This window comes from Stenella coeruleoalba (genome assembly GCF_951394435.1).
Source record: "Stenella coeruleoalba genome assembly, chromosome: 5".
Taxonomy (NCBI): Eukaryota; Metazoa; Chordata; class Mammalia; order Artiodactyla; family Delphinidae; genus Stenella; species Stenella coeruleoalba.
This window is the reverse complement of record NC_137150.1, coordinates 138,565,485-138,587,062: the sequence shown is the minus strand read 5'-3', so window position 1 is coordinate 138,587,062 and position 21,578 is coordinate 138,565,485. Positions and strand designations below refer to the sequence as shown.

Below are 21,578 nucleotides of genomic sequence, written 5' to 3'. Positions count from 1 at the left end.
AGATGGCTCTGAGGGACTGCTCTGAAGAGGCAAAGCGGGGGCCAGGATATACAGGAGTTTTTGCAGCAAAGACCAGGTAATAGGAACATCAAAAGATGACTATTAAAGAAAACCAGACATCTCAAGTTAAGGAATTTAGTGCTTTTCTGTATATGGGAAGATGCAAGTCTGGGCTCACTGAAATCATTCCTTTGATGTGCACCTGTTCTGTCTGGGGCCAGGAGCCTGTGTTTTCCCATCCTGAGTCTCCTCAGGGTGCACCCTTGGGGGTGGGGGGGGGGGGGTGTGTAGCTGCCGTGGCTGACAGCTTGATGGCGGGCATCCTGTTTCCATCCTGAGTTCCCTCAGGGCTCACCTTCAGGGAGGCTGTATTATGATGGCTGCAACATTCTTTGTTTACTGATACGGCAGGAGACATTTTTAGTTCACAGGGCATTTGCTGAGCACCCAAAAAGCCTCCAGGACAAAACCCAGGGGACAAAACCAGCCTAAGTAGGGGCCTAGGAAGAGGTCCCTCTCACAAACTGGGACATCCAACCTGAGTGAGCTACCAAACTTAAACTCTGTTGACATTAATCAGCCCTCATCCTATTGGAGAGCCTGAAATTGGGTTACCCGGTCTCTGTAATTTAAAGGTTAAAGCGATTTAGGCTGGTAGTACCCGCAGGGCAGTGGAGATGCAAACCCTCTCTGGAAGAAACTACCTTTAATCCAGGCCTCAAGAAATTCCCCTAGAGAGGTCAGAGAAAGACACAAGAAAACAAGGTGCTATGAGAACCAACAGGAACAACAGATATCTGGGTCAGATCTACGAAGACTTCACACATCAGCGTTATTACTGTGGACAGAGAATGCCGCCTGCCGTTTCACTAAACGAAGGATGCTGTGGCCAGAAAACCGTCAGCCACTGCAGCCGCCCCTGACTGCTGAGGGGATTCAGGATGGAGAAAAACAGGACACAGGCCCTAGACAGGAAAGATGCATATCAAAGGAATAATTTCAGTAAGCCCGGACACCTCAGGATATGGCTGAGTTCCAATAAAATCAACACACTTGAGCCTATAGGCCAAGTCCAGCTGCTCCCTGATTTTGCAAATAGTGGTTTGTTAACCCTGTTCTAACAGATAAACTTCAAGCAGGAGGAAAGTGATTTGAGATAAAAGGTCTCGTACGCAAGAGACTGGTAATTCTAAGAGAACATTACCGTTTTATACAACTCGTGGGGTTACAAAAAAGTAAGATATAGCTAAAGTATCAGGTATCTATCACATAGGTTTATGACAAGAGTAGCATATACGTCGGGAGGGAAAGACTGGAGCTAAACTGTTGTGAGTCTTACACTGCTGATGAGGAGAGAAGAATATTAACTTTAAGCACTGATAAATTTTCTAGTATAAGCACTATAGCAAAAGTCAAATAACTTCAACACGTATGGGCGAGAGGGATGTGAAAAACAAAAGGTAATTGTGAGATAACAGAGTGTATGTATTGGTCTCTGCCCCCAGTTCTCGGCACAGGGCTCCTGAAACCTGGTAACTGAGTGATGAGACCACCAGGTGCATCTTTGGTTCTAGTATTTCATCCTTGACCCCAGTTCCTGACACGGAGCTGCTAAAACCCTTGTCATTTCCTGGGTGATAGGAGTGTCTTTTGTCCTAAGAACGCGACTCTTGGCGGGCTCCTGAATGGCTCCTGGATGGGGGCTGGTCTTGGTTAGAAGCTTAGACGGTAGCTCCGCACCCCACTGTCTAGAGAGGGGGAGAGGCTGAAAATGGAGTTAATGATCGAACATGCCTACGTGATGCAGCCTCCATAAAATCCCAAAAGTACAGGGTTGGGGAGCTTCCGGGTTGGTGACCCCATGAAGATCTGGGGAGACCAGTGTGCCCAGAGGGCACGGAATCTCCCGCCCCTCCCCACACACCTTGCCCTGTGCTTCTCTTCCTCTGTGTCCTTTATCCCATCCTTTATCATGAACTGGTAAACAGCAAGTAAATGGTTTTCCTGAGTTCTGTGAGCTGCTCTAGCAAATTAATCGAAGCTGAGGAGGGGGTCGTGGGAACCTCTGAGTTCTAGCTGGTCGTTCAGAAGCACAGGTGACAACCTGGACTTGGGGCTGGCATCTGAAGTGGGGGGGCGGGGGAAGGGGGAGGAGGGCAGTCTTGTGGGACTGAGCCCTCAACCTGTGGGATCTGATGCCATCTCCAGGTAAAAGAGTATCAGAACTGAGTTAAACTGTTGGACACCCAGCTGGTGTCCCAGACAACTGCTTGTTATGGGGTAAAACCCACACGCATTTGCTGATCAGAAGTGTCAGGAGTTAAGTATTCTGTGTGTGTTGTAAAGGGGACAGAGGAGAAACGCAGGAGGAGGAAAGAACTGTAGGTTCTCCTAAAACAACAAATAAGGAGGAAAAAGAAAACAGAAAAGTGGAACGAATACAAACAAAAATAAAAGTACAAAATAATATGACATAAATCCAAATATATCAGTAATTTCAATAAGTGTAAATGGGCTATATGTTCTAATTAAAAGACAATATAGATTGGATTTTTAAAATACAGCCATGTGCTCTTTATACACATATCTAAGCCACTGAGATACAGAAAGTCAAAGGGTGAGAAAAGGTCTGCCAGGCAAATACCATCCAAATGAAAGTTGGTGTAAAAAAAAAAAAAAAAGACCTGAAGGCAAAAATTATTGCTAGAGATAACACAGGTTACTATAACACAACAAAGAGTTCAATCCACCAGGAAGCTGTATGAGTTCTAAACATGCATACATTTAACAATAGCTTAAAAACATAAAGCAAAATTGACATAACTACAAGTCTGCATCATAACGGCAGACTTTTATATACCTTTCTCAGTAATGGATGGCTCAGGAAATAAAAGAACAGCAGAAAAGATAAAGATTTGAATAAGACAACTGGTAAGCCTGACCTAATGGACATATACAGAAGCCATACCCCAAAACTTTAAAACTTGTATTTTCCACCACCTACAGAGTATTTACAAAAATTCTATCCCAATATATTTGAAAGTTGAAAAGAAATGGATAAATCCCTACCCTGACATGCCTAATATGACTCAAGAAGAAATATAAAACTGAATAACCCCAGAATCACTATTAAGACACTGAAATCAGTAGTTAAAATCTTCCAATAAAAATAAGAGAAAACCCAAGCAAGTTTTTACGAGCAAGTTCATCATATATTCAAAGAATAAATAATTCAGATCTTAAGCAATCTAGTCCAGAATATAGAAGGAGGAACACTCTCCAACCCATTCTTATGAGGCTTGCAGAACCTTGATACCAAACCAGATAAGGAAAAAGGCAGTAATTCCACACTCATCATTTCTACTCAGCATCATACCAAACATCCCAGCCAGAGCAATTAGGCAAAAAAGAAATAAAAGGCATTAATTGGAAAGGAAGAAGTAAAACTACCTATATTCACAGATTACATGATTTTTACATGGAAAATCCTATGGAATCCACTAAAAAACTGTTGAATTACTAAATGAGTTCTGAAGGTTACATAAAACAAGATCAATGTACAAAAATCAATTTCTGTACACTTGTAACAATCTGAAATGAGATTTTAAAACAATCCCATTTATAATAGCTTCAAAACAAGAGATGTGGGACTTCCCTGGTGGCACAGTGGTTAAGAATCCGCCTGCCAATGCAGGGGACACAGGTTCGATCCCTGGTCCAGAAGATCCCACGTGCTGCGGAGCAACTAAGCCCATGGGCCACAGCTACTGAGGCTGTGCTCCAGAGCCCATGAGCCACAACTACTGAGTCCGGTGCTGCAACTACTGAAGCCCGTGCTCCGCAACAAGAGAAGCCACCACAATAAGAATCCCACGCACTGCAACCAAGAGTAGCCCCCGCTCGCCGCAGCAACAAAGACCCAAAACAGTAATGAAAACCCAATGCAGCCAAAAATAAATAAATAAAATAAATTTATAAAAAATTTTTTTAAATAGTGACACGTTTAAAAATTAAAAAAAAAAAAAAGATTGAACTCAGCGGCAAGACTCAGTATCCTGAGTGTTGAAAGAGGGATGCATACACTTTACATTCCAAACATGCAGGCAGAAAAGCTGACCCACACAAACAATAGTGAACCCAGAGAGAAAATGAACCGTCTGCCCTGCGATCCACATGGTGTGCAAACCAACTACACAAAGAGCTTTAAATCTTGTGACACCACCAAAAGGCTGTCATGAAGGACTTGTAAGAAAACAGCACCCTAGAAAATTTCCCTGTTAACTGGTAACCCCCCAACTATGAAAATGTACTCCCTGTAAAAGGTATACGTGGCCCTAGTGGAAAACCATTATGTGTGTTTTTTTTCAAGTTAAATATCCCTGGGTACTGACTTAACACGCTGGGAGGGGTATAAAAAAGTCTAAGGAACAGTCTCTGGCCCTAAAGGCACTTGCAGCATCGACAGAAAACCCTTTATCACAAAAGTATCTAAAACATAAGAAATAAAAACACACAATAGACACCACAAGTCAATACAAAATTAGTTGACAGAGCAGTCATATTGATATTACTTAAAATGTTCTGACGAGGAAGGGAAGAAAAAAGAAATCACTATTATCTAAAGCGGTCAGAGAAGGCTTAAAGGTCCAATAAAATATAAATAGATTGGACAGGAGGGGCCAGTGTGCGCACCACACACATGCGCGCGCGCGCGCGCGCACACACACACACACACACACACACACACACACACACACACACACACACACACAAACAGAGCTATGTATGTGTAAGAAAAACCACGGGAGGCCACAAAGTCTGGCCAGGTCGGGGAAGAGGAAACTAGTCAAGCTAGCATTCCACCCACTTGCACTGGCAACAGAAGAACTGTATCAACCCCATACAAAAATGACTGTGGGTTTGTACATAAAGATTTCCCTGCTTGACTCACCATAAATATAAAGCAAACAAAATTGGCGTGATGAGAGCTTTAGATGTATTTTTTTAAATATATATTTATTTATTTTATTTTATTTTTGGCTGCACTGGGTCTTCATTGCTGCGCGTGGGCTTTCTCTAGTTGCGGCGAGCGGGGGCTACTCTGTTGTGGTGCGCGGGCTTCTCATTGCGGTGGCTTCTCTTGTTGCGGAGCACGGACTCTAGGCACGTGGGCTCAGTAGTTGTGGCTCGCAGGCTCTAGAGCGCAGGCTCAGTAGGTGTGGCGCACGGGCTTAGTTGCTCCACGGCATGTGGGGTCTTCCAGACCAGGGATCGGATCCGTGTCCCCTGCACTGGCAGGCAGATTCTCAACCACTGCACCACCAGGGAAGCCCACTTTAGATGTATTTTAAATCAAACAGATGTCTATTCTCACATGAAACTATAAACTATACCCAGTAATTTTAAATAGAAACACAAAACCTACAGCTATCCATAAAATTTTAGGAAAAGCACAAATGTTAACACCAGTCGTCCCACTTCTGTGGAATCACAGGAGACTTTGCTTCCTCACTCCTTTTGTGTACTTTCCAGGTAGGATTTTAAAAAAAAAAAAAAACAAACAGTTTTTGTGGGGTTTTTTTTAGGTATTACTTTTTTTTTTTTTTTTTTGGTACGCGGGCCTCTCACTGCTGTGCCCTCTCCCATTGCGGAGCACAGGCTCCAGACGCACAGGCTCCGCGGCCATGGCTCACGGGCCCAGCCACTCCGCAGCAGGCGGACTCTCAACCACTGCGCCACCAGGGAAGCCCTAGGTATTACTTTTTAAAAGCACGTACATCGATATTCATAAATGTATGGAATACCATGGGAAGAATCATAAAGAAACTAGTAATAGTGGAAAAATGGGTGACACGACAGTAGAAGGTCAGAAGATGTACTTTCATCACATCCCTTTCTGTATCTTTTGAATTCAGTGCCACGTTTACTACCTATTTAAAAACAAACACCAGGGATTTCCCACTGCAGAGGGCACAGGTTTGATCCCTGGTCAGGGACCTAAGATCCCCCACAAGCCACTGCACAGCCAAAAATAAATAAATAAATAAATAAATAAAACTTTAAAAACACACACCATTTTTCAAAAACCACAAGAATGTGAAATGTGACGGACATTTAAATTTCCCTTATTTCATCTTCACAAACTATTAATGTATGTGGAAGGAGTGAACAGCTGTGAATTATAAATCTTTTCCTCTAGCCTCAGTAAAATCTGTCAAAAATCTTGCAGTATTAATTGCAAGAACATATCCTTAGGAGATAAATACGGGTCTTGTCAGGGAGACTTTCACCAATTAGTGATCCCAGGATGGTCCACAGTGCGCGTACCTGGCCCCCCGACTGTTGACTGTGTGACCTGCCATTCACGCCACAGCTCACGAATCACGTAGGGCCTGTGGCCTCGAAGGGGCCCAAGACCCCGAAGCTTCCTTCTGCTGCTATCATGTCCTCGGCAGGTCATCTGCTCATCCTCTGTGGCTAAAACGTACCTGTGAGGTGACTGGACTGGTGTTTGCTGTAAATACAGCTGTATTCCCAGTTCTACATCCTCTCCCAGAGCTGCAACAGCCTGGGGCCGGGTGAGTCTGAGTGATGAGGGGAACCCAAAACCCACTCTGTGACCATCAACTAAAGCAGCACAGTGCTCCGTCTCTACACAGCTCGATTACCAGAAATAATAACGAACTTACTATCACACCGTCAGGGAACACAAGGATACAAAAGTGATCTTTTAAACACTCGTGCTAGAAGTTCGCTTCACAGGGCCGTGGCCCACTTAGTGATCGTTTCAGGCCCTCTGCCACCGATCGGTCGTAGCAAGTAAGTGGCCGTAAGGAAGGAAGTCACACAAGCACTTGCAAGATTGTAATTAGAAAAAAGTGTTTTGAAAAATACTGAGCAGAATTATACTTGACGGGGCAAACATGTAGCCGTTGAAATTAACTTAATCAGGCTTCCCAGTTTGTTTTTTAAGTTTGTTCCATTCTACAGAGCATAAATATTAAATGCTTTAAAAATACGCTTCATTAGAAATACATTAAATATAAAACACACAGTTCAAACACAAAACAATGCATTATGGGCTCATGAATACATTTATAAAACACAGTAATGAAAAGTTAACAGCTTCAAATAAGTGGATAACACCATCCAAAGGCTTGCCCAACAAATGACATTTTAGGAAGGAAGAAGCACAAGCAATGTCAATTAGTGTTATTCTCCTGGTAGTACTGCATGAGATTAAAAAACAAATTTTCAAATTCTAGTAGTAGTATTAAAATTAAGTTACTTTCTAATCTGGATTAAAAATAGCACAAAGTCTTTAAAGTACTTAAGTTATTAGAAAAGTTTGACTTTCCAGTTGGCAATGTGACCTTTAAAATATGCCGAGTGCAAATCACAAGTAACAACATGTAGCCCATAATGTCACACACTTCTTATCACAAATCTGGTGCCGTGCTGGCTGGTACACACGAGACTGGCCTCCATGGCTCACAACAAATGTACAAAACTGTGATTCTTCTAAGAATCTCAACATGAAGTCCAAGAACAAACACGTTCAACAACAACAACTAACCTGTGGCTTGTGTTTCCTTTTTTAAAAAAACAAGCAAACAAAAATAAACAACACAATAAAACAGTATAAATCAGATTTGTAATCTCCTAAGTGAAAATTCGTTTTTGAAAGTGCTGTAGCCAAATTCATCTTCTTTTTCAGCTGAAAGGGTGAAGCACAATGGCCACAACTTTGTTACAGACTAAAATCCAACAGGTAATTCCAACACCACCTAAAAATAAAGAAATTCAACATGAGAGCATGCCAGGAGTTCCACCCACATTTCCTGCCTCTGCTACCTTTGACTTTAGGAAATAGAGCACTTCAGTCCTTTCTGAGTAGTGTTGGGCTAACACCAAGTTTGTGTTTCCTGGGTTCAAATTGATCACTTTTTTGGGGGGGGGCTGCTCTGGGTCTTCGTTGCTGCACGCAGGCTTTCTCTAGTTGTGGCGAGCGGGGGCTACTCTTTTGTTGCGGCGCGCGGGCTTCTCATTGCGGTGGCTTCTCTTGTTGCGGAGCACGGGCTCTAGGTGCGCATGGGCTTCAGTAGTTGTGGCACGCGGGCTTCAGTAGTTGTGGCTCTCAGGCTCTAGAGCGTGGGCTCAGTAGTTGTGGCTCTCAGGCTCTAGAGCGCAGGCTCAGTAGTTGTGGCGCATGGGCTTAGCTGCTCCGTGGCACGTGGGATCCTCCCAGACCAGGGCTCGAACCCGTGTCCCCTGCATTGGCAGGCAGATTCTTAACCACTGCGCCACCAGGGAAGCCCACTGACTTTCTACTGATTCACAGAGCTGCCTTCTTTACTAAGCAGGAACTACTCAAAACAACAAACAATGATTTGAATTTATCTTTCCTGCCAGAGGGATGTGCATCATTATTTATGATATTAATAGACTGTAAGACCACCCTGTCAGATGATCTGTTTTTCCCTTCCCACCAAAGCATTACAAGCACGAAGGAATGTTTACCCACACCTTTCTTGCCCCACTGATGCTGAGAGACAGGAAGAGAGGCCACAAGATGCCCGGAAGGGTGGCCTCTGGCTCCTCAGCTCAGCAACACTGAGAGCCGCCAGCTACAACAATCCTGGCTGGGTCCGGGAAGAGGGAGGGGGAGGGGAAGGAAGGGGCCTGGCTAAATTGGAAATCTTTGACACGGTCATCCCTTTGACTTAGCAATTCACCTCCAGCGTGATCACAAATCACAACCAAAGACTGGCTGACCAGGATGTGTACTGCAGCGTCATCTCTACAGCAAAAACTGGGGACTTAAATAAATATCCTTTAACAGGGAAATTAGTAAATTATGACACATCCAAATCAAGAACAGCTATTCAAAATTCCTTAATAAAGAAATTTATTAAGCTGCCCTCTCAGCACACCCAGCAGCACGTCCGTCTCTACTCTGAAGAAATTTATTGATGTGGAAAAAGACTTACATAATAAGAGGGGTAAAAAGTTGTATGTGCCAGATAACCTTAACCATACAAAAATAAATAGAAAAGAAAACTGGAAAAAATATACTGCAATGTTAAGAGCGGTTCTCCACAGCTACTGAGTCTTTTTAAAAGTTTTTTCTTATATTTCTAATCATTCTACGATGACATGTACTAATTTTAACACCCAAAAGAAATTCTTTCAGAAGTCAAAGAATGGCCGATAGCAGGAAATGCTGCAGAGGGGCTAAGCATAGCGTGAATTGAAAAGGAGTCACAGAATTTGGGAACCAGAGGTGATGTTTCTATAAACGGGGTATCAGACCCCAGGTATTGGGCTTGGATCACGGAGGCAGGCTTGGGTTGAACTGTAGCCCTGCTACTTCACATTTCGGTGACACTGGACACGTAAGTCCTCTAGACGTCAGCTCCTTTGCTGCAAGCCCTGTGTGAGGCGGAGACGCAGAGCTCTCACTGTGGGCGTCAGGCTGAGCTCAGCTGACCGAACCTCCCGCCACACGCCCCTAGGTCAACCTGGCCACGCTCTCCCACCGCGTCTGCCAGCGCCCGCGTACCTGCCACTCCAGTGGGAAATGCTACCAGGCGGTCTAGTGGAGTTATCCACCGACTCGGCACCACGGCCACAGGGACAGAGTAGTAGGTCCAGATGAGCGTGACCATCAGGGCAGCCTGCAAAGACACGGCTGGTGAGTGGAAACATCCCGCCAGGCACACAACCGATCACCACGGAGGACGAGGAAACATGGAAACAAACCAAGGAAACTCTCCAGATCGGTGACCTCACACCCTACCCATCCAGTCCTCACAGCCAGCACATACACACTACCAAATCAGCTGACAGAGTAACCAAGGTCTCCCCCAGCGTAAGTGTTCCTTCCTCACTGAGCACCTCCTCTAGGCAGCCAGCTTACGCTAACTGCACCTCATCAGTGACAAAAGTGACCTCACGCCTCTCAGATCCTTGAAAAACTAGCCACCGCTCTCACCCACACACCCAAGTGCAGAGGTGAGCCCTCTGCGAGGTTAAGTGGCGGGACGAGAAGCGCTGCCTGCCCTCTCCTCCTTTCCCAGCAGCGCTCGGGCAGCTGTCTTCCATCCCCTTCGTGGCCTTGAACGTGCCACTCGAGCGATCGGACCTCAGACCGCGGCTTGCTCAACTCCTCTCCCTGGGAAACCGCTCTCGCACCAAAGGGACAACGCCTCAGGATCAATGTCCTCAAACAAACCCAAACCACCTGGGCTTTGGGGGGGCTGGGCGCAAATCTTTTCCCCCAGGAAAGATCACACATAGGACTGAAACTCGGAGACCATTTACAGCAGCCACTAAGTGTGCGAGCGGCACTTCCACACCCTCGGCTGAAGGAAGCAGTCACAAATAGAACAAGTAAACATCCCCCAGGTAAGAACGTTGGGAATCAAAGGTCTTGGACTGACGTGAGAATGACGTGTTCCCTGCCTGAGAGCAGGCATCTACACGTCACCTACATGTCTGCACGCCAGGTGACAAGCAACGGCCACAGTCACTGACCGCCTTAGAAAATACAATGCCTAAATATCTACAGTCACTGACCCCCTTAGAAAATACAACGTCTAAATAAGCTCTCTCACTCCATACACCCCCAGGCTCCCAACACTGCACTGAAACAAAGGCAAAATGAAAGAACTCCAGAGAAGCGCATCTGCTAAAACATCCCAACATTTAACAACTCTAAAAGACAAAGGCTAAAAGAGACTAAGAGAAACAAAGGCTTCATTTTAGTCTAACATAGAAATTCACAGAGTGTTCAGAGTTACACGCTAGCAGGACCACACAGCACAGCAGCTGAAAGTGGAAAAGCCAGAATTCCCAGGCCCGGATTCTGGGCCACATGGTTCTGGAGGACAGTCCGTTACCAACTTCAATGACCCCAGGTGACAGAATAGGACACTTACTTGCAATATGTAGAAAGCAACACTTATAACCCATTTTATCTTGGCCAACTGAGCTGTCCGTGCTTTCACTGAAAGGAAAAACAGGATGAAATGGTATCAGTCCTAAAAAAAAATGAAGAAGATATTCAAGCACACAGAAATGTTATTTCTTCTCATAAACTATTTTCTAACTATGTATGTAACATCTGCTCAATATACTTAGAAAAGCAAGTTCCCTGATGGTCCAGTGGTTGGGACTCTGCACTCTCACTGCCGAGGGCCTGGGTTTGATCCCTGGTCGGGGAGCTAGGATCCCACAAGCTGCGCAGCACAGCCAGAAAGCAAACAAACGAAATACACACACACACACACACACACACACACACACACACACTTAGAAAATATAAAATAGAATTTCTTAGAAGTCACCCACAGATTATGAGATTTGAAGCTTTAATTTTAAAAACTCTTAAAGCTATTCATCTAAATCAGAGATTCTTTTACGAGGCACTTACCAACGGGACTACCTTTTTCTTCCTGGATTTCCCAGACCACACAGCACACTAATCCGTACGTGGGAGTCAGGTCTGTCTCAGGCCTGGGCAGGCCCCTGTGCATGTTCTACTAGCCACGCACTCTCTCAGCACACAAGCTGACCTCCTATCCATCAGAGGAGACTGTTAGGACCGGTGGCCAACATAAAGCTGAGTGAGACCTGATCCCCAGCCTGAAGTCTACACTTGGATAAGGACACTGCTGGGCATTTTTTAGAGCCTTCACAAAAGCTCCTGGGAATCCACCATGAGATTTTTCTAGGCTTCTCTCAGAAAAGTGTTGAATTTGAAAATGTCAACCTACAGAGAATGAAGAAAATCAAAGATGTTAGAGGTTTCTGTGTGGTTGCGTGTTTTTTTTTTTGTTCTTCTTTTTTTTTTTTTTTTTTTTGGCCATGACTCTCGGCTTGCGGGATCTTAGTTCCCGGACCAGGGATCTAACCCGGGACCACAGCAGTGAAAGTGCCGAGTCCTAACAACTAGACCACAAGGGAAGTCCCCAGGCTTCTGTGTTTAGAAAGCAAAGGTTCACCAGCAAATAAGGAGAAAGTAACAATTATTATTACTGGGTCTCTTCTAGACAACTCAAAAGTCTCTGTCAGCATCAGAACCTCAAAGATCAAAGCACATGTGCCGTGCCTCTTTCTATAAAGATTTCTCTGTTAATCAGCTCGTACGAAGCTTCCCACGCTACACACGAGAACAGTACCGTGAGTTTTGAGCTTATCAGTCATCTTGTTGATCTTCCTCTCCAGCCTGGCGTATCTGGCAAACTCATCCATCATGCTGACGGTGGAGAGCTCCTGCTTCATGCCCTGGATCTCTGCTCGCATCTGTGACTCCTGCTTCACGTCCTTCTGCAGCACCCTGGACATCTGGTGGAGGTGGCAGCCGGGATCAGCCTTCTCCCCCACCCCCTCCCCCATCCGCTTGCTGCCTCCTGCAGCTGGGCACGCTGCCCTTTATCCCCACGGCCAGGCTCTGCTGCCCGGTCCCGGTCCTGCTGCCCCCGACCACAGAGACGAAAACTCCCCCCCACCACACCCCGCCCCGTGAGTCTTTATTCAATTACGTTTTTCCTTCTGCAGATATGCCCACGGACTGCTACAGCACAAATGTATGTATCCCTCACTTTTACTGCAAAATTGTGATTACAGGGTGAAAACCGATTCCATCCCCAGAGCTCCATTCAGGTGACAAGGACCGTGCACGCCCCTCATTCCTGTACAATTCTGTGCTAAATTAGGTGGGCCGAGCAAGGGGGGTGCCGGCGGTCAGGGATGAAGCGGTGGCAGGTGAAGAGGGCATTCCCGCAGAGGGGCTGCCTGGCGTGAGAGTCGGGGTCCCACAGCAGGAGGGGCACACGTGACAAGAGGAGGTGGTGGTGGAGGCCGAGGGCGAGTTACAAAGGATTGCGCAAGTCACGGCGACCTACTGAGGATACTGTGAGCCAGTTTTCTCACTGTGAGAAAAGGGAGTGAGAAACATGCATCGGGAGAGAACCAGAATGAATCCCGTGGGACTGGATGAGACCTGGAGGCACAGGTGTGACCTCGTGGTTTTCCATAGATACACAGAAGAAATAACAGACGTAAATGTTTGTGAAGAGGAGCCTCTGACCGCCAGGCCCCACGTGGGACACGACCGGCCCAGGAGCCCTCCTGGCCGCCTGGACAGTGGAGGGGACCCAAGTGTGACGGCACCTGCCCGCACCGTCCCCAGACGCCCCCCACAGACACACACAACGGCCAGGACACCGCCAGCGGCCCGGGTACACATGCAGTGGCTGCCAGGTAGCGCCCAACAACCCACCGGGACAGGTGAAGGTCCCAGGAGAGCGAGGGGAGAGCAAGGGGACCACACTCGCACCAGCGCGGGGAGGTCCACGGGCGACCTCATAGGGGACTGAGAATTCCTCAGGGACTGACCCGGAGTGATGAGTGTACCTCCCCAAATCAACGCCCATGGTACCTGGTGAGATGCAAAGAGAACACGGCATCCTTTATGTGACATCCTCGCCAAACACTGGACAAAGATGTCCACAGGAGGCCATTGTGCAAAGTCACTGCCCTGCGACATTCGGAAATGTCATCCTCGCAATTCAAGGCAAGACCAAGATTCCTTCTAGACTGAAGAGACATGACAAGTATGTGCTATACATGGTGCTGACTGGGGTCCTTCTGCTACAAAGGACGTCACTGGGACGAGGAAACCCTGAACGAGACGGGAGGATTGTACCTGACAGCTGTACTGCGGCCAAGGCCACTGTTTATACACTAATGTACTGGGGAAAGAGGGCACTCGGGTTGACAACTTACTTTCAAATGGTTCAGGAAACAAAACCAGTTCTTTCTAATGAATGTATAACTTTTTTTGCACATTTGTGTTTGTTTCACCTTCTTAAAAATATATTAATAAAGATACATTAATAAACTATATTAATATATTTCCCTGTACTGGTACATAGCTGGTGCACAATAAATCAGTCTGTTCCTCTAGCCCCTGATCCCCCCTGCCTGGTGCACAGGAGGGTGACTCTTCAGTTCGAGCTGGCCAAGGACATACACTCTAGCCAGATCCACCCTAGAGCAGAAAACAGGAATGCACCAAATTATCTTTAAAAATCACAGAATCATCTTAAAGAGCAAGGAATTCATAGATGCTGCTTCAACTCTGTAAATCAAGAAACAGGGGCAGGGACTTCCCTGGCGATCCAGTGGTTAAGACTCTGTGCTTCCATTGCAGGGGGTGTGGGTTGGATCCCTGGTCCGGGAACTAAGATTCCCGAATGCCATGTGAAACAGTGAGGCACAGCCAAAAATTCAAATAAAGGTGTATTTTTTAAAAATTTGATTAAAAAAAAACAGGTGCAGGGTGGGGAAAGGACTTTCAGAGGTGATGGAGATATTCTCTACCTTGATTGTTTCAGTGGTTACCCTGATTAAGTGTGCCAAAACTCATCAAACTGCCCATGTACAAGAAGTGAATTTCACTGAATGCAAATTACACATCAATAAACCTGACTTTTAAAACTAGGATTTAGGGCTTCCCTGGTGGCGCAGTGGTTGAGAGCCCGCCTGCCGATGCAGGGGACACGGGTTCGTGCCCCGGTCTGGGAAGATCCCACATGCCGCGGAGTGGCTGGGCCCATGAGCCATGGCCGCTGAGCCTGTGCGTCCGGAGCCTGTGCTCCGCAACAGAAGAGGCCACAACAGTGAGAGACCCGCATACCGCAGAAAAAAAAAACAACTAGGATTTAAAAAGAAATAGAGGGGGGACTTCCCTGGTGGCGCAGTTAAGAATCTGCCTGCCAATGCAGGCAACACAGGTTCGAGCCCTGGTCCAGGAAGATGCCACATGCCGCACAGCAACTAAGCCCATGTGCCGTAACTACTGAGCCTGCGCTCTAGAGCCCGCGAGCCACAACTACGGAGCCCGTGAACCACAACTACCAAAGCCCACGCGCCTAGAGCCCATGCTCTGCAAAAAGAGAAGCCACCACATGAGAAGCCCTCGCACAGCAACAAAGACCCAACGCAGCCAAAAATAAATTAAAAAAAAAAAAGAAATAGAGGGGCAAACACATTACGTACATAGCATTATAGAGAATACAGGCTGTGCTTCACAGATTTTTTTAATCGAAGGCTTGTAGCAACCCTGCATCAACCAAGTTTACTGGCACCATTTTTCCAACAGTATTTGCTCATTTCACGTCTCTGTGTTACATTCTGGTAGTTCTCATAATATTTCAAACTTTTTTATTATTGTTATATTTGTTACGGTGTTCTTTGATTAGTGGTTTGTTTTTTTTTTAGGCCACACCACGGGGCTTGCGGGATCTTAGTTCCTGGACCAGGGATCGAATCCCAGCCCTCAGCGGTGAAACGGCAGAGTCCTAACCACTGGATCAGCAGGGTATTCCCTGATTAGGGATCTGTGATGTTACTACTACAACTCACTAAAGGCTCAGATGATGGTTAGCATTTTTTAAGCAATAAACAAATTTTTAATTAAGGCATGTATACTTTTTTTACACAATGCTATGCTACTGCACACTTAATAGACTCTAGTGTAAACGTAAGTTTTTTATGCACTGGGAAGCCAGAAATTGCATGTGACTCACTTTACTTCAATATTCACTTTATTGCAGTAGCCTGGAACCAAACCCACAATATTTCCGAGGTACGCTGTACATAAAACAATTAAAAACTGGAAAGACCAAAAATGGTTACTCAGGAGTGGAAAGTGAGTGAGGACAGGAGAATAAACTTGAGGGGAACTGAAGAGATTTGTGGTTAAAATTAGGAAATGCAGCGCTTGAAGAAAAAATGAATATATTACATCTACAAGTACAAAAAAAGCAAATTTGGAAGTGTTTAAGTTGCAAATAGGTACCAACATTAATCCAAGACCTCCTTACAAATAACTGTTAAAATATACTAGAATTATGAATTGAAATGTAAGATTTAAGGAGATTTGAATTTTTTAAATGTTCTTAATATTAATTTTTTTAATATTTATTTATTTGGCTGCGCCAGGTCTTAGTTGCGGCATGTGGGATCCAGTTCCCCAACCAGGGATCGAACCTGGGACCCCTACACTGGGAGCACGGAGCCCTAGCCACTGGACCACCAGGTAAGTCCCAATATTAATTTTTAAAACATAAACATCTGGGGCTTCCCTGGTGGCACAGTGGTTAAGAATCCACCTGCCAATGCAGGGCACACAGGTTTGAGCCCTGGTCCGGGAAGATCCCACATGCCACGCAGCAACTAAGCCAGTGCGCCACAACTACTGAGCCTGCACTCAAGAGCCCGCAAGCCACAACTACTGAGCCAGCGCACCACAACTACTGAGCCCGCACGCTTAGAGCCCATGCTCCGCAACAAGAGGAGCCACCACAATGAGAAGCCCGCGCGTGGCAACGAAGACCCAAAGCAGCCAAAAATAAATAAATTAAATAAATAAATTTTAAAAATATATATCTTAAGTCTTTTCTTTTTAAATGTCTATCAGGTTTTTAATTTTATTTTTGGGCTGCGTTGGGTCTTCGTTGCTGCATGCGCGCTTTCTCTAGTTGCGGTGAGCGGGGGCCACTCTTCCTTGCAGGGTACGGGCTTCTCATTGCGGTGGCTTCTTCTGTTGTGGAGCACAGGATCTAGGCGCACAAGCTTCAGTAGTCTCTTAACCGCTGTGCCACCAGGGAAGTCCCCTGAAGTTTTTATGTACTCAAAGGTGTATTAAATCTCCCACTTGACAGAAGCTGATAAACTGTGTAGGGTATGGTTTTTCAAAGACCTGGAGATGGGTCCACAAGTAATTCTAAAGCAGAAAAGAAAATAAGTTTTTAAAGATCAGTGAGGGAATTCCCCAGCGGTCCAGTGGTTAGGGCTTGGCACTTTCACTGCCTGCTGCCCAGGATCAAATCCTGGTCAGGGAACTGAGATCCCTCCCGCAAGCCATCAATCAATAAACAAACAAACAAACAAACAAAATTTGCTTATCATAAAAAAAAGTACGGTGGGAGAATCTGGAGAGAAAACAAGGGCAGAACCAATTCTTTGCTTCTCTTGTCTCCAGACGCTGGCCCTCTGCCTGTGTGAGATCACAGTGTCCTCCTCAGTCACCCTCTGATCCTGTCCAAGTTGGACACTCCCTCTGCCAACAAAATGCCAGGACTTGCGGTGGCACTGGGGTTGTTCAAATCCTCACTCCCCCACTCAATGGCTGGCAACTCGCTGGACCAGTCCCATCTGAAAATCGTGCCCGACGACATTTACAGCCCAAAGGCTCCTCCCTCCCGGAACACAGCAGGCATCCCTGGGAATGGCGGCTCAGGCGTGTCCCTAACACCGCAGGGAGGCCCCTCACCCCGGGAAGGGCCCAAGGCCCAGAACAACCCCACATGCCCCTCAGCCAGGACCGGCCAAGTCGGGCCCACTCCTCGCAGCCCTGGTCCCCGGCACGGGGGAGTCCGCATCCGCCAGGCCGCACCTGCTCGTGCGCACTCAACCCCCCTCGCCGCCTCTGTCACCCCCTCAAACAGCACTTGGGGCTCATGCTGGTCCACAGCAAGAACTCTCTAGGCGACCGTGCTCCCTGGAAACGGGAAGGGTCTCAGCAAGGCCCTCAGCGGCAGGCCCTGCAGGGGGCATGGCCCGTTCCCAGTCAAACTGATCCTCACTGGAGTCTTTCCCACGTGCATCCTCAGATCAGCGCCTGTGATGGGGCAGCCTGTAACGGTCGAGAAGCAGCAGCATTTTACCCTACACGGGACCAGCGCGTTCCTTACAGCTTTTCACTGACCCTCAACACAAACCATATCTCTTTATTACTTTTCCCTGTTTGAACACCAGCAACTGTACTCTGCTAGGATAATGTTATCCTTCTGAACCTGGCTAACAATTCTGACAGTGTTACAACCAAGGGAAAGCGGGTCTAAGAAGGCTAACTGGTTGGAGGTTAGAGAGGTTACACAGCCGGTAGGATGCAGCAAAGGACGTGACACAGGTCCAAGGACAAACCCGGTGTTCATTCACCTGAACGACAAACAGCCACCCTGATAAGGCACAAACCTGGTGCATGTGTAGACTGCAGCAGTAACTTCTTATGAGAGAGTGCTAGCTGCAGGGCACAGGTTTGGTGAAGGAGCCAGAGGTGATGACAGTTCTTATTTACAGCCACTGCCATATCCCAAACACTCTCCTCCTTCCCCCTCAGCTTATGAGAAACTAGGAACAATTCACAGAGGAATACAAAACCAACACAGCCTCTTTCAGCAATTGAGGTTAGTTTTGTGTGTGCGGTTCCAATATAAGGTGAAATGAGATGGGGTACATAGGAAGAATCGAAGTGATACTGCATGTAAGATGGGCAGGCAACCCACAGAATGGGAGAAGATGTTTGCAAATCATGTATCTGATAAGGAGCTAATATCCAGACTATATAGAGAACTCCTAACTTAACCACAAAAACGCAGCCACTCACACTCGATGTGGGCCTCCAGAGTGCCCTTCCCCTAGGGAGAGCGCCTGCAGCCCCATTAGAAAAGGGGCCACAGACCTGAATAGACTGTTTTTCAAAGATATACAGATGGCCAATAAGCAAATGAAATGTTCAACATCACTAATCATTAGGAAAATGCAAATCAAAACCACAAAGAGAAGCCACTTTGCATCCATTAGGATGGCTATTATCCAAAAAGGAAAAATAATAACTAAAAATAACAAGTGTTGGAGAATGTGGAGAAACTGGAACACTTGTGCATTGCTGGTGAGAATGTACATGATGCAGCCACTGTGGAAAACAGTACAGCAGTTTCTCAAAAAGATTAAAAACAGAATTACCATATGATCCAGCAATTCCACTTCTGGGTATTTACCCAAAAGAACTGAAAGCAGAGATTTGAATAAACACTCGTACACGAACGTTCTAGCAGCATTATTCACAATGGCCAAAAGGCAGAAACAATCCAAATGTCCATCAAAAGATGAATGAACAAACAAAATGTGGTATATACATACCGTGGAATATTATTCAGCCTTATGAAGGACAGAAATGCTAACACAGGCTGCAACAGGGATGAACCCTAAGGACATGATGCTGAGTGAAGTAAGCCAGGCATAAAAGGACAAATATTATACGATTTCACTTACATGAGGTGCCTAGAATAGTCAGATTCATAGAGACGGAAAGTAAAATGGTGGTTGCCAGGGACTGGGGGAAGGGGCATGCGGATAACGCCCCGTGTTTACTCGGGACAGAGTCTCAGTTTAGGAAGCTGCAGTTCTGGAGACGAAGGGTGATGAACAGTTGCACAACAATGTGAATGTACTCAATACCACTGAACTATACACCTAAAAATGGTTAAAATGGTAAATTTTATGTTATGTATATTTTACCACAATTTTTAAAAAGTAAGAAAAAAGAAAAGTGGGCTGGGGCCTACTCTTCAAGGGTCTTTTATGCAATGCTGAGTACTTCGGACACCATCTTAAAGACAAGGAAGCATCAGGAAAGATTCCCAACAGGGGATGGGATTAAGAGAGAATTGCCTCAGGACAACTTGGGTGATAAGGTCCTAGAATAGAGTTTTACACAAAACAGGCACCCGATGGATACCAGTAGAGTAGAACAAAAAGAAGTAGAAACCCTGTCTAGTCTCATATACCCCACCACCACCACCAATTTATACCAGGAGAGAAAAGCAGAACTGAGTTCCCAGGACACTGGTATAGTGTGTGCACCCCATCTTTGAGTCTCGGCCTAAGTCAGACAGCCCCTCACTCCCACTGTCGGCCTACAGAGGGCGCCCTTCCGCGGAGAACAGCTCCTCACCTTCTCCACACGCACCTCCCATCAAATATGCCACCAAACCCCCTATTCACGCTCCAACAGGCAGAGGGGCAGACCTCGGAGAATCACACACCAAGGATCAAACCTCCAACCCAGCAATTACTAGCTGGATGTCTTAGGACAACTACTAGACTCTGAGTCAAACACACCTCCTCTGGGAGGTACAGGAAGATGGCATGACAGTCACGGCAACCGTGGCGACTGGACACGAGGAAATTACTCATGATGGACAAAACGCCCCGCAGAGAGTGCTCCCAAGTGCCCGTCGCTCCTCTGGGTATAGGAAACATCACAGAGCACTGGGATTCTAAGTCTACACTGTCTCCAACCCCTCCCTCCCCAAGAATGGGGGCCCCTGCATCCTGAGACCCGTCCCCAGGGACCCTGCACAGCTGCACCGCACGCGAGAAGGCGAGACTTCCCGGAGCCCCGGACGCCGTGCTGCAGGCACTGGCCCTCCCCACGCCCCCACCCCAGCAGCCTGAGGCTGCTCGACGCCCCCAGGAACCAGAGAATAATGGAAATGAGTGCGGCTGGCAGAAGGGCACTGAGAACTCCAGACCGCTGCCACGCGAAAACGTGGCCAAGCGTTATCAGGCATTTTTTTTTTCTCCCCAAGAATCCAGAAAACCGGATATGGGGGTAAAGCGTTGCGACTTGACATTAGCAACTCACTCAAAAACATCTTAAAACACAGAACGGCCCAACCAAGACGCCTCTGCAGGCCGAATCCGGCCGTCGGGCGGCCAGTTTGAGACCCGTGTCTACGGCACGCTGGGGCGGCAACCCCACCGGCCCCTGGAAGGCCAGATAGCCACTTACGAAGGAGGAGAAGGACGGGAGGAGGATCCTGAGCACATTGCACCCAAACACGAAGCTGAGCACCAGCAGCCAAGCCCAGCGGTCGGCCTCGGCCGCGCTCATCTCGGAGGCTCACGGCGGCGCCAGCTCGGCTAAATCAGCTCCACCTGGGACCAAGCCGGAGGCCGCGCGTGCGCAGTGAGCCCAGCGGCCCGCAGAGGGGCGCCGCCGCGCCTGCGCACTGCGCCGCACGCGGGGAGGCGGGGCCGTCTCTTGCTCCGCGCTCTGGTTAACGCCAGCCTTGCCCTTGGCCTTCCCGGCTTCCGTAGACTTCTCGCACCCGCCCCACCATCCCGCGGAACCTGTTTTCCAGATTCGGCCTCCACCGTGTCTCTGGTTTTGTTGTATCTGCAAACCACTTGTGTGGTTATGTAATTAATACTTTCTTTAAACTGACTCACCTTTATTCCTAAATAAATGTATTTTCAAATAAACCTTTCCGTAAATAGAAGCCTACGGTAATGATAGTAACAAGTAACCGTAAAAAGAAAAACGTTTTGTAAGTAGTTTTTAGTAAGTCGTGTTTACATTTCAAAGCTGAACATTGTAGTAAATCTAAGTAATTTACAAAACTGCATACCTGAGGTCCTGGTTACATTCAGCCTGTAATAAAGTAGCCTACATTTATGGGAAGATGAGGTTTTACAGCGAAAGAATCCTAACTCACAGTTATGTGTAGTAGGTAAAGCAAAAGATGATTAGCTGCCTCTTCTGCCCTGGTTGGAGTCTGAGAACTAATTCCCAATCAGAATGAATGGAGGAGCTGTGGTTCTACAAATTTCTGATTAAAGAAAACATGTGAAGCGAAACTATTCGATAGAGGTAGAGGGAATTATTTCCATGGAGAGGTTTCTTGGCCGGTAGGTGATGCTGAACTGACCAAAACAAA

General features: G+C 46.7%; 1 protein-coding gene across 2 annotated transcripts; it reads right to left on the bottom strand.

The window, feature by feature from the left end:
• Positions 1 to 4,425: 4,425 nt before the first annotated feature.
• GET1 (guided entry of tail-anchored proteins factor 1) lies at positions 4,426 to 20,858 on the bottom strand. 2 transcript variants are annotated; one of them, XM_079922288.1, is made up of 5 exons: positions 20,651 to 20,858; positions 12,183 to 12,348; positions 10,941 to 11,042; positions 9,563 to 9,677; positions 4,426 to 7,787 (listed from the first exon to the last, which is right to left on the bottom strand). In XM_079922288.1, the coding sequence occupies exons 1-5, from the start codon at positions 20,750 to 20,752 to the stop codon at positions 7,751 to 7,753; spliced, it is 522 nt and encodes a 173-aa protein (XP_079778414.1). In that variant the 5' UTR covers positions 20,753 to 20,858; the 3' UTR covers positions 4,426 to 7,750. The 2 variants fall into 2 exon arrangements, with proteins under 2 accessions (XP_079778414.1, XP_079778413.1); XM_079922287.1 differs by having other exon boundaries at positions 4,429 to 7,787; positions 10,941 to 11,008.
• Between the last annotated feature and the right edge of the window lie 720 nt (positions 20,859 to 21,578).

Excerpts from the sequence above, each read along its gene's own strand:
- GET1 (XM_079922287.1), bottom strand. The coding sequence starts at position 20,752 with ATGAGCGCGGCCGAGGCCGACCGCTGGGCTTGGCTGCTGGTGCTCAGC. Across the intron at positions 12,349-20,650 it reads TCCCGTCCTTCTCCTCCTTC|ATGTCCAGGGTGCTGCAGAA; the intron begins GTAAGTGGCTAT and ends CACCTCCACCAG. Across the intron at positions 11,009-12,182 it reads TGATAAGCTCAAAACTCACG|TGAAAGCACGGACAGCTCAG; the intron begins GTACTGTTCTCG and ends TTTTCCTTTCAG.